This window comes from Jaculus jaculus, chromosome 8 (genome assembly GCF_020740685.1).
Source record: "Jaculus jaculus isolate mJacJac1 chromosome 8, mJacJac1.mat.Y.cur, whole genome shotgun sequence".
In the NCBI taxonomy this organism is placed as follows: domain Eukaryota; kingdom Metazoa; phylum Chordata; class Mammalia; order Rodentia; family Dipodidae; genus Jaculus; species Jaculus jaculus.
Window position 1 is genome coordinate 99,819,423 of NC_059109.1, and position 12,798 is coordinate 99,832,220.

At 42.3% G+C, this 12,798-nt stretch overlaps 1 protein-coding gene across 2 annotated transcripts in view; it reads right to left on the reverse strand.

The window, feature by feature from the left end:
- Snx5 (sorting nexin 5) overlaps positions 1-12,798 on the reverse strand; it is a 32,655-nt gene that overhangs the window by 12,452 nt on the left and 7,405 nt on the right. For both annotated transcript variants that reach the window (XM_045156273.1, XM_045156274.1), the window contains 3 exons: positions 1,801-1,905; positions 823-933; positions 37-158 (listed from right to left, as the gene is read on the reverse strand). In XM_045156273.1, the coding sequence (XP_045012208.1) occupies positions 37-158; positions 823-933; positions 1,801-1,905 (338 nt within the window). The remainder of the gene's footprint in view (positions 1-36; positions 159-822; positions 934-1,800; positions 1,906-12,798) is intronic.

A 12,798-nucleotide genomic window follows, 5' to 3' on the forward strand; every position in this document is an offset into this window, starting at 1 on the left:
GTACTCAGCAAAAATAGAACCCAAGAGTTTCCTCACGCTTCCAGTTCTTGCTTCATCTTGGCAAACTCTTCTTTGGTCATGGAGCCCTCCCCTTCTCCCAGTTTCTGCATCTTCTCTCGAGGGCCATCAAAGTCTGGCTTGGTAGGAGCAGGAGGGATCTGCAGCATAGGCAGGAAAATTGTGAGCCTTTTTTATGCGGTCATGATTTTGTTGGCATTTCACTTAGTTCCTGCCAATGCAGATGGCCACCCTGCTGAAGCCATAAAAGCTTCCATTTCACCCAAACCTTCTGACCCCCTACAACTATAATCATTCTTTGAAGACAATTTGTAGTGCATACACTACTTCACTGACAACTTTAAGTAGTATAATCAAGGTCAATGATTAACCATAAGAACAGAATGCCTCCAGATGTTAAAAAGTCCCCACGCAATTACAATTGATTCTGATTCTGGACCTGGATTCACCCCCAGTATCACTAATGGACATTATTTTTCAACCTGCCTGGCTGGATAGGATGCAAATTATTTTCATTTAAGATCAGCTAAGTCCTGTTCTGTAGCCAGGAGCCAAATGCCTCTGAGCACCACCAAGAAAATTTGCTGTATGCTCTAATGCTCAGATTTCCTAGAAATCACTACTGATGCGTGAATAAACATGCCAGAGAGAAATAAGAGATCTAAGTACACATAGCATTTATATTCATTTCACAGCTGTAACACATTTTTTGCATACTTTACAGTTTTAAGAGACAGTGAAGAAGCAAAAGGTATTTTAAAACACGCTAACATAAAATCAAGTGATTTTCTAAAATTTACTCACAATAAGGCCAGCATAATCTGTTGTTTCAATAAGAGTGTCATGCAGCCATACAAAGTCTTCATGTTGTCTTGTAACAGAAAACTCTGGGCTCTGAAACGTAGGCAGTGTGGTCTGTAAAGAATGGAGATATTAAGTGATTAGGGTAAAGCGATAAAATGGTTTAGGCTTCCTAGGCTGTACCATGTGAATATTCTATGAAATACAACATCTCTATGAATCAATGGAGAACAAAACACTAACACATGATCTTCAAAACCAGGAAGCCATATAGGTAGAATTCAACTTCACCTCCACAGAATTCTCATTACAAACCTTTTGAAGTCTGCCATGAACATCGTCACAGTTCTAAGGTAACAACTCTTCTACTTTAAAGAATGAAACTCCCCAGTTACAAGAAGAAAGTAAAGTATTTCAATGCTTTGTGTACTATTGCTCTAACAATTATCCTAGGCTTCTTTTTTACTCCAGGGGATTCTTCTACTTTAAACTGGTCAGAGACTCATGTTGCCAGTTACTGTGCTTCCCCTAAGTAATGAATGTTAATTAATCGGGCCACCAGAAGAGGGAAATCAAGCTACAGATAGTGCCTTCAAAGGAAAAACCTCCAGCCTGCACAACCCAACAACTAGGGCTCAATTCCCCACATAAAGACAGATGCACAAAATGGCACATGTATCTGGAGAACATTTGCAGTAGCTGGAGGCCCTGGCATGTCTCTCATCTATCTTATAAATTATAAAAGAGTAGGAATAATGAAAATGGTGGAAAAGTTTGAGCTGTGTAGGTAGGTGGCTCTGGCTGAATCATTCTGCACGACAGGTTTCCTGCAGAGCTCTACCACAGTAGGATGCTAAAGTAAGATGTAACTAGACACACTGCCCACAAACAGTAACTACTTCAGTTCAAGGTTCTCTCTCCACACAAAGCTGAATGCCAATCAAGCACTGGTATACCATTTAATGTTATCCCTTCACTTACCTTGGTGTGCACGGTAAATTTGACCTTGTCTCTTTCACTGAGTGCATCAGGTATGTCAATCTGAAGTGAAGGATCAACATTCAGGTCCACAGACACAGATCTCAGCTGAAATACATTTTTTGAGTATTAAGTCTCAAATTCATTTCAGCCACAAAAAAATTATTTTTCCAAACTCAGGATTTATCAAACAGTAAAATCTATTTCTGCTGCAATTAAGTTGTTGTTTATCATATCTGTTTGCAGTTGAGGGGAAAACTGTTCTTTAAACCCACATGTCCAAAGTATTCTGAACAAAGCAACTATATGATTCTATGTTACCACAGAAGAAATACATTTAAGAAATATTAAACTATGTATCATGACACATAACTGAAAAAGAATGAATTAATTTCTTATATATGTAAAACTGGTAAAGCACGGTCAAGAGGTACTAACCAGACTATACCACTATTCGAGAGGCACTAGGAAAGCAGACCAGGGCTGGAGAGATGGCTTAGCAATTAAGGAGCTTGTCTGCGAAACCTAAGGACCCAGGTTAAATTCTACAGATCCCACATAAGCCAGATGCACAAGGTGGTGGATGTATCTGGAGTTCGTTTGCAGTGGCTGAAGGCCCATTCTCTAATAAATAAATAAATAATATTAAAAAAAAAAAAGAAAGCAGACCATCCAAAGATCTGAAAGAGGGTGGAGGCCACGAAAACTTGAGACTATGACCAAGTGGACCTATTTATATTCAGGAACTGTTACAAACAACTGAGGAATATAGATAGAAAAGATGATTAAAAAAAAAACAAAAAACAAGGGCTTGGGGCTGGAGAGATGGTTTAGCAGTTAAGCGCTTGCCTGTGAAGCCTATGAACCCTGGTTCAAAGCTGGATTCCCAAGTATCTCTCCCTATCTCTGCCCGTTGCTCTCAAATAAATAAATAAAAACAATTTTAAAAAAATTGTTGATTTTTTAAATTTAATTGAGAGCGACAGATAAAGAAGCGAAGAGAGAATTGGCACGTCAGGGCCTCCAGCCACTGCAAATGAACTCCAGATGCACGTGCCACCTTGTGCATCTGGGTAACATGGGCCCTGGGGAATTGAGCCTTGAACCGGGTAGGCTTCACAGGCAAGCGTTTAACCGGTAAGCCATTTCTCCAGCCCAAACAAAAATTTTTTTAAAGTGGGGCATGGGCTGGAGGGATGGCTTAGCAGTTGAGGTGTTTACCTGCAAACCAAAGGGCCCAGGTTCAATTCCCCAGGACCCATGTAAGCCCGATGCACAAGGGGGGTGCACGGGTCTGGAAGAGTTCATTTGCAGACAGTGGCTGCTCTCTGTCAAATATATGAATAAAAATTTTAAAAGAGGGGCTAGAGAGGTGGCTAAGTGATTAAGGCGCTTGCCTGCAAAGCATAACAACCCAGGTTCAATTCCCCAGAATGCACATAAAAGCAGATGTAAAATGACATATGTATCTGGAGTCCATTTGCAGAGGGTGGAGGCCCTGACGTGGGCATTCGATCTTCCTTCTGCTCCCTATCTCGCTGCTTGCAAATAAATAAAAATTATTTTTACATGATTGTATTAGAACCAACCTCTAGAAAAAATATTTTTAGTAGGGCAAGGTGACACATGCCTTTAATCTCAGCACTCAGTAGGCAAAGGTGGGAGAATCACCCTGTGCTACTGCAAGACTCTCCCTTGAAAAAGCAAAATACAAAGTAGGCTTGGAATGTCACTGGGCTTGTAGGATGCTTACTTAGCATGCACAAGACCCTGGATTCAACCCCCAGATACGCAAACCAATCCTTCTAAAACAAAGCAAAAAATTTTTAGTGTATTTTTTTTCTGAGGTAGAGTCTCATTCTAGAAAGGTTAACCTAGAACTCACTCTGGTCCTAAGCTAGCCTTGAACTTATGGTGATGATCTCCCTGTCTCCTGAGTGCCAAAATCTTTAATTCTAAAACCAAGTTGGTGATCAAAAGTGCTTTCCCAGTGCAACTAAGTGCCAAAGTATTAAAAAAAGAATTACTTTTTACAGAATGCTAATTGAATCCTTTGCATTCTTTCCTTCAAAATAAAAGCCCAACCAGGTATAAATTACTTCTCTCCCCTTTGCATGTAGAAGTTTTCTTCCAAGAAATAGACTTAAAATCTGTCAACAATTGTAACCTTACCATAAGGCAAGCTAAGGCAGAAGACTGACTAAGTCAGCTTACACCATGGTGAGACTGTCTCACACACTCAAACACATACAAAAACTCAACAGAACTTTAATATCAACTGTTAGTAAGATCACAGTATAATTAGTGGTCCTGAATTCAGTACTTAATGCATTTTAATGACATGAAATTTTGACTCTTCACATGTTCATTTATGAAATTTCCACAAATACACAAACCTTGGAAAGCCAGGAATACTTCATTTTATTTATTGTTGAGAGACAGGGGCAGAGAGAATGGGTGTGCCAGGGCACACAGCTCCTGAAAAGGAACTCCAGACGCACGCACCACCTTGTGCACACCTTGTGCATCTAGCTTACGTGGGTCCTGGGTCCTTTGGCTTTCCAGGCAAGGGCCTTAACCACTAAACCATCTCTCCAGCCCGAATACTTCATTTTATTACAATGTTGACTATCTCTGGCATGTGATTTAGAAAAAGTATTTTTCTAGCCACATAACAGCCTTCAAAAACACCAACAGGTAAGTTGCAAAGAGAATGCACAGATGGTAGTAATGGCAACACAGTCATGGGACATCCCACTCAACAGGTCTAGTCTCCAAAGTGTTATTTTCTAGACCTCAGCAACAACATCCATGGTTTTGGATATTCATTTCCTAAAGAAATCACAAACCTTAATTGCTACCATCTCAATATGGTGACAATCCCAATCTCACTAATAAGGTAAATTCACTAATACTGCAAATTCCAGAAAATTTTACTTGTTAGTGTAGTAGAAAACAAAGTTATATTATCAAGTAAGGAAGGCCCACTAAAAGGACCATAGGTAAAGGCTTCAATAGCCCCTACCACAAGGATTATCTTCCGCTTGTGTATTCTCATACTGGTTCAGATCATTCCTTTCTATTTTCAGTTTGGAGAGATGAGATAAAAGAATGTGATGAATGGGGGGGGTAGGGTATTACCACGGGATTTTTTTTATAATCATGGAAAATGTTAATAAAAATTAAATTAAAGGGCTGGAGAGATGGCTTAGCGGTTAAGCGCTTGCCTGTGAAGCCTAAAGACCCCAGTTCGAGGCTCGGTTCCCCAGGTCCCACATTAGCCAGATGCACAAGGGGGCGCACGCGTCTGGAGTTCGTTTGCAGTGGCTGGAAGCCCTGGCGCGCCCATTCTCTCTCTCCCTCTGTCTTTCTCTCTGTCTGTCACTCGCAAATAAATAAATAAATAATGAACAAAAAATATTAAAAATAAATTAAATTTAAAAAAAGAATGTGATGAAGACAGGAAAAGAAAAAAACACTATATACTTGCAAACTATAGCAGGATATGCTTCCCTAGCAGCCATTTTTGCCTGACACACCACTTTAGAAAGGATCCAAACAAAAAATCCCAACAGCTTTGCATAGTGTAATACATGTTATTTATTTACTTATTTGAGAGAAAGAGGCAAGAGAGGAAAGAGAATGGGCATGCACAGGCTTCCAACCACTGCAAACAAGATGCATGCACCCCCTTGTCCTGGAGAACTGAACCAGCATCCTTTGGCTTCATAGGCAAAGGCTAAGCTATCTGTCCAGCCCCCACTTGACATATCAAATAAGCAGGCAACATTCAGCAGTCTGTATTTTGGGCTTCAGTGATTCCCAATCATCAAGTTAAAATGGGCTTTTCATCACAATAGTATATAACCCAGCTCATCAGGGGTTAAAAAAAGTTGTGCAATGCTTACAACTGCTAAATCAGCATTTCTGCATCCTCATTCCGGAAATACCATGCATTCCTCCTTATGCTCAATGACCTGCAATCCCACACCACAGCATTTGCTAAATTAACTGGAACCAAGGATAGATGGCAGTCTTTCTTCAACCAGCCCCTCTGAATTTTCAGTTTTGGAGTCTTACTCTAACCTAGGCTGACCTCATATTCATTCTATAATCTACCCTGAATACTTGCCCGCCAATTTTTAGAATAATCACCCTCATCACAGTAGAACAAGTGAAAGCCTACTTCCTTAAGCAGTCTTGGGGAAGCCACATGTTGTGGTTCACACCTTTACCAGCACTCAGGGAGCAGGGTTAAGAGATCACAGGAGGGAGATTTCAAGGCCGCCATGACATTACATAGTAAATTCCAGGTGAGCCTGGACTAGAGCCAGACTTACACACACAAAAATAAAGAAAAAAGCCTTGGTGTTAGAGAAATGGCTTAGTTGGAAAAGCGTCTATCTAGCATGTAAGAAATCCTGGAGCATCAGTAGTTCAAGGCTGTGCTTGAGGCCAGCCTGGAATACTTGCTACTCAAGTCTCAAAACCAAAAAAAAAAAAGAAAAAAGAAAAAAAGGCAGATTTTAGGAAGACAATCTGCACATTTGGGAAGGTAAAACAAGAAACTGAGTTTAAGACATGCCTGAGCTATATGACACAACTATCTAGTGTTATAAACAGGGGTTGTTTTATTTTTTGAGGTAAGGTTTCACTCTGGCCCAGGCTAACCTGGAATTAACTCTGTAGTCTCTGGGTGGAGAACAGGCAGTTTTAAGCAAGTGCTCTAACAGCCAAATTGACAAGACACAACCTGAGGCACACACCTTTAATCCCAGCACTCCGGAGGCACAGAGGATTGCCATGAGTTCAAGGCCACCCTGAGATTCCATAGTGAATTCCAGGTCAGCCTGGGCTAGAGTGAGACCCTTCCTCACAAAACCAAAAAAAAAAAAAAACAAAAACAAAAAAAAAAAAACACACAACCTGAATAAACCTCACAGTATCTGATTTGCTAGGAAGGGAGATGGTGTTATCTGAATCTGTAGTTCTGTACATGATACTAAGAATATGCATAAAAGGCCAGTCCCTATTTGCTTGGCTCATAACACAAAAAAACTAGAGGGAAAGACTACTTGTATAGAAATGACTCCTCTGGGGAAATGGCTTAGCAGTTAAGACATTTGCCCGAGAAGCCTAAGAACCCCAATTCGATTCCCCAGGACCCATGTAAGCAAAATACACAAGGGGGCACATGCATCTGGAGTTCATTTGCAGTGGTTTTCTTTCTGTGCCTCTCTCAAACATATTTAAATGATTCTTCCACTTTTGATTCCCAAGGCAAAAAAAAAAAAAAATGTACTTACTTATCCAGTACATGCTATCAATGGACCTTCCATAACTGCTGTTATGTGTTCTCTGGGACAAGGGATTGACTGGGGCAATGTGTAAAGAGCCCAACAGTGATTCATTACTTTTTCATTACAACAATGAAGGGCAACAGCCACTGCGGGAATGGTACCTGCCCAACTCTATTGGGAGGCCAACAGCAGTAAACCTGTTATGTCCAGTTCTTGGCAACCCCAGTGACCACCGAGGAGAACCAAACACATGCAAGGGCAAGGAACTTTATTTCAGGCTTAAGCCCGGTCTCTTGACTTCACCAAGAGCAGTGGATCGGTACAAGAGCCCTGAGTAGCAGGAAGGTAGGATTTATATAGGGATTTGAACAAAGTGGGAGATGGGTATATGATTGATTGATTTAAACAGTAACTGTACTTGTACTCTAATTGGCTTGGGATTTTGGCTGGCAAAGTTGGGGTAGGAGAGGGAACTGGAGGGGAAATCCAGGCAGAAGAGGTAATCTCCATTGTGATTGGCTAAGCAAGCAGTGGTAATATTTGTATGCTTTCGCTTGGCTGGGGCAGAAAGGCACAAGGGACAGGTCCTGGGCATGTCTAGGAGTGACTCAGGCCCTTGGGCAGATATCTCTCCTGACCATATGATAGCCCCCTTCTATTTTGTTCTACCACTTAAGCTATTGAGTCTACTGACTGTTCTAAGTGACGAATGGACTTTCTAATTGAGCAAGATCTGAATCTATAAGGTTACTTAGGGCCTGAAAATTCTGATTTGCTCTAATTAAGGCCATATTTCCAGTGCCAAGTCTTGCATCTATGCCAGATCCAATTAACGTTGAAAGGATTGCTGAAGCCCCAAAATCTCATTTTTACCTATGATGTTCCAGAGCTGTTTCCATACACGAGCTGAAGGGAAGTTAATAAACTTAAGGGAATAGAGTAACTAAAACACACATACTGGAGTCTTGAAGAACTCGTGGGTGTATACAGGGGGTCAAACCTGTGGTATAAGCAATCCAGGTTCTATTGGGAGGCACTAAATAGGAATTACTATATTTGGTAACTATAGGGTGGTCACAAAGGTGTTTGAGGTAAAGGAAATTATTTAGATTTATCCCTTTCTCTATTACACAAAGTCCTTTCCCTGTTACAGCTCGAAGGGTAAGGACTGGGGATGTTTCCCCAGGAACATCTCAATGGGCTTTCTAGGGGAGATGACAAGTTTCCTACAGTAGCCCAACCGATACAGTATGGTGGCCTGGGATCTAAACAAAGCCAATAGTCTTCTCTGGTGAGGTTGGTAGTAGACTTAAAAGTGAGATTGAGTAATCCAAATAAATTGGACGCATCCAGAACCCCAAAAGGATGCATGATTGCTGAGGTTGTAACCCAATTCATGGGGTGGGTGGTGCTCAAGACTCGGGCTGGTCCTACAGGCTTTAGAATAGGCAAGACAGAAGCTGCTGGCCCTGTCTTGGGAGGTACTGTTAAAATAACCTGTCTCTATTTCTGAAAGAGTAGCCCTCTATCCAGGTTAAATTTATTTCTGTATAACCTCAGACCCCAATTTTTTTTCCAGCCTATCTCCTTTTTAGTGATGTCTGATTGTTTGATCTACTAATCAGTATAAGGTCCTGATCTTTATCTTTCACCCAGGGAGCATTGGTTTCACAGCCCCATTTATGACAAAAGAAATTTTCCAACCCACCACAAGTCCCATAATTACTCGTCCCTGGACAAACATAAAACTTTAGAGTGGCAAAGTTTTGTTCCTGGCAGTTGCTACCACAATTAGCATCACTCTTGCTAACCCAGTATGATGGACAATTCTATACTTGTACCAGTTCCCAACTGGGTCTGGCCCACCCATATGGAGCCAGCTAAGGCACAAAGATCTAGGTGAAAGACTGGGAAGGTGGTACTCGTTGGAGCGATAAGTACCAGTGTCTGTACTTCTCTCCCTAAGTCCTGTGGGGAGGCCTTAGGGCCTCGGAGTACCCATTTGGTGGTGACAGCCTGGTGTGGGTTGGAAGTACACAGTTACGAGCATGGTTAAGATCAAGAGCGTTTTGTGTTTGAGTGGGGTGCTGTGTTCCTGGTCGATTTTCCATCGTGGCTGGTAGTCCACAGATGCAGCTACTGATCTGCTGGTGAGAAGTGGGTGTGATGAACTCAAGTGGCAATTCAGTCCACCTTCACAGCGGTAAGCATGGTCAGAATGATGATGTAAGGTCCCTTCCAGCAGGGTTCCAATGTCTCGTGGTGATGGCAGCGAACACACACCCAGTCTCATGTGAGGTCTGGAAGCACCAAGGCTGGGGCATTCTCAGCTTTGTGGTAATGTGGCTGAAGGCAGTTTCTTCTTGACACCTACTCAGTACGAGGACCTCAAAGGGTAATCTGAAGGGCCTCATGATGGCAGAACTCTGGAATCCAGAGCAGGCAAAATCCTGTAGCCCCTAGAAATTCTCATTAGAGTTGAAGAGTGTAGTCAGCAGCTGGCAGCAATTGTCCAGAATGGGCTAATGACTGTGATGGTATTAAGAAGGTCTGTCATGGCCTGTGACTGTTCCAAATATGGTAGCACCATTTCAGGAGGTAGTAAAGTGCTGGTGCACATACTGCAGGGGGACTGGGGCTTATCTGAGCAGACAAAGAGGAATCAACGTTTTCTGTTATTAGGCTACCCAAATTCAAAGATCATCCTCATTTCTCAAGGCAGGACCAGTTGTCAGCAATGCAGGTGGTTCCTCCTGCACTGAAGGTCCACTGGGGATGGGTAGATGCTGGGCTGGATAACTGGGGAGCTGGAGGAGCAACTAGGAGACATGCATAGCCTGCTAGGGAATCTGCCTTATTGTAGAGCATGGTAAGCATCCATAAACCTGTCAATTTGTTGGCAACATTCCAACTTCCCCACTTACCAGAGCAGTTATAACTAAGGATAAGGATCCTGCTATGCTATGTCCCACCAGGGTGAACACTAGTAAAAGAGCTGCCCGCTTATTTGACCCGAGGCCAGGGGATACCATGAGGTGTTCACACTCAAGTCCACTGCAGGACACACCTGGGGTAGAACAGGGATTATAACAAAGTGGAGACTTTAACTCCGAGTGTGATACATCCCATAATGCCAGAACTGTCTGTGGGCCAGCCAGATTCCACTGGGTGTAAAGCAAGCCTTGGATTCAGAGTTGTAGTCAGGGTGTTATTACAGGTCTTCAGCAAAGGGGAACAGTAGAGGTCGTAATTATAAGTTATAGACAAGCTCTTCCAGCTATAACTAACCCTAAAATTAAGGGTGGGTTAAAGGGAGAGCAGCTACTTGTTATGATAGGTTTTTGTATACCCAGACCAACACAGTAAGGGGTTGGGGCTTGAGAGAGCTAGCAGTCTGGCAAGTTCTGGGTGCATGACATTAAGCAACTGATGTAGTCTTCTAGCATGGGAGAGACTGGGAGCCAGTGGAGTACTGATGGGGTGAGATGGAGAGGAGTCAAGTGTTTGTGGGTGCAGGGCAGATATTTGTGGTGGGTGAGGGAGGGATCCCATGTGGTGAAAATGGGTAATTGGCTTATGTTTGTGGACTACTGTTTTTTCTTTGGATAGTAAATAAGGAGCTCTCATTGTAGCCTGTAATGTACAAAGGAACACCCTAAGAATATCCAACCACCCACTTACACTGTGTAGGATTTGGAGATTGTGATGACTTGGGGACTACAACATGAGCCCATACAACCTATGATGAGTGAATCTTGTCTGATTTGAGCCACTCACATGTATCTATAGTGGCTCACTTTCAGTCAGGACCAAACTGGTCCAGTCCTTTTATCATGTGAGGATGTCCAAGTTAGTTGGAGAGGATTTTTCGTAATGAGGTGAGCCTAAAGACATGAGAAATGTATGTCTGAGTACCGGGTAGGAAACAGGTTAGTAAGATGATGGGCAGAGAATATGAATGGTCTGAGTAGGTGTGTTGTAGTACATGGTCTTTAAGAGTTTTGAAGTATGTGTGGCAACGTAAGAGTATTATTAAGAAGAACAGCCAGAGTAGAATAATTAGGAGGGTATTTTCTGTATGTGACCAATCTTCAGAAGTTAAAGTCATCTATTCCACTGTGAGGAGAGTAGCACACTTCACACTAAGATGAAGGGGGTTGCAGGGCATCCCTTAGTGGGAAAGAAGGAATTTAAATTCCTTGTAGCTAGAGTTCCATGGAATTCACATGACCATCAAATGTGGTGATCAGCCAGGACATCAGCCACAGTTCATCCCATGTTGAGTCAGGAACAAATGAAATTATGGGAAACAGATCTCTATCAGGACAATCCTGTTTAGGTATAGAGGGAATACATTTTGATAGGGGGCATGTGGGTAAAGTCCATTTGCCAATCGATGGCTGTTAAGAGGCCCTACATCTGGTGGGTGGGAAACTGGGAGTAACATGGATAGGCTCCTGGTGTTGAGGTGTTCAATGTTCCAAACTGAGGGGTCAATTGTGGCAGTAGGGAGGTTGGACTAGGTTTCAGAAGCCCCATCTGGGTTCAGCTAAAGGTAAAATATGTTAATTCTATTCAATGAGTAAAATGTGAACTAAAACCTTGAGTTCTGGCATGTCATCTCTGCCAAGGAGAGGCAGAGGGACTTTTTTTTTAAATTTTTATTAACATTTTCCATGATTATAAAATATATCCCATGGTAATTCCCTCCCTCCCTACCCCCACACTTTCCCATTTGAAATTCCATTCTCCATCATATTACCTCCCCATTACAATCATTGTAATTACATATATACAATTTCAACCTATTAAGTATCCTCCTCCCTTCCTTTCTCTACCCTTTATGTCTCCTTTTTAACTTACTGGCCTTGGCAGAGGGACTTTTTGAGTGGCTTTTGTTCTGAGACTTCACTGGAGTCATTTTGTCCAGTCATTCATGACACATTAACCCTTCAGGCGCCAAGGTTTTAATTCCTCATTCTACTCCCTAAAGATCCAACACCTCTTGTCAGGAGAAGGCAACACACCAAGTCATTACCTATGAATAAACTGTTTCCTGCAAGAAACCAGAGTAAATAAGCCTGCCTCCCCTATAATCAGATTTTCACAGGAAGCAAAAAAAAAAAAAAAAAAAGCATATGGCATTCATACCTTACCTAGTTTAGTTTATTAATAAGGAACCGTAACCCAAAATGACTTGGAAGATAGCCCTAAAGCCTCCATTAAACTGCCTCCTTAGAGCTGGGCATGGTGGCGCATGCCTTTAATCCCAGCACTCGGGAGGCAGAGTTAAGAGGATTGCCATGAGTTCAAGGACACCCTGAGATGACAGAGTTAATTCCAGGTCAGCCTGGACCAGAGTGAGACCCTACCTCGAACCCCCCCCCAAAAAAACCTGCCTCCTTAGGAACTCATTTAGAACCACTGCACTTTAGAAAAGAGAATGACTTTCTACTATTATAAAGCCTGGCTAAAATACCTGCTAGAAAGTGGAGAGAAATGACCACCACAGGACAGTTTTAAATACAGTACAAGGGCTGGAGAGATTGCCTGGTGGTTAAGGCACTTGCCTGTGAAGCCTAAGGACTCTATTCCCCAGTACCCATGTAAGCCATGGTGATGCATGTGTCTGGAGTTCATGTGTAGCGGCTAGAAGGCCCTGACGCGCCAATTCTCTAACAAATAAAAATTTTAAAACTAA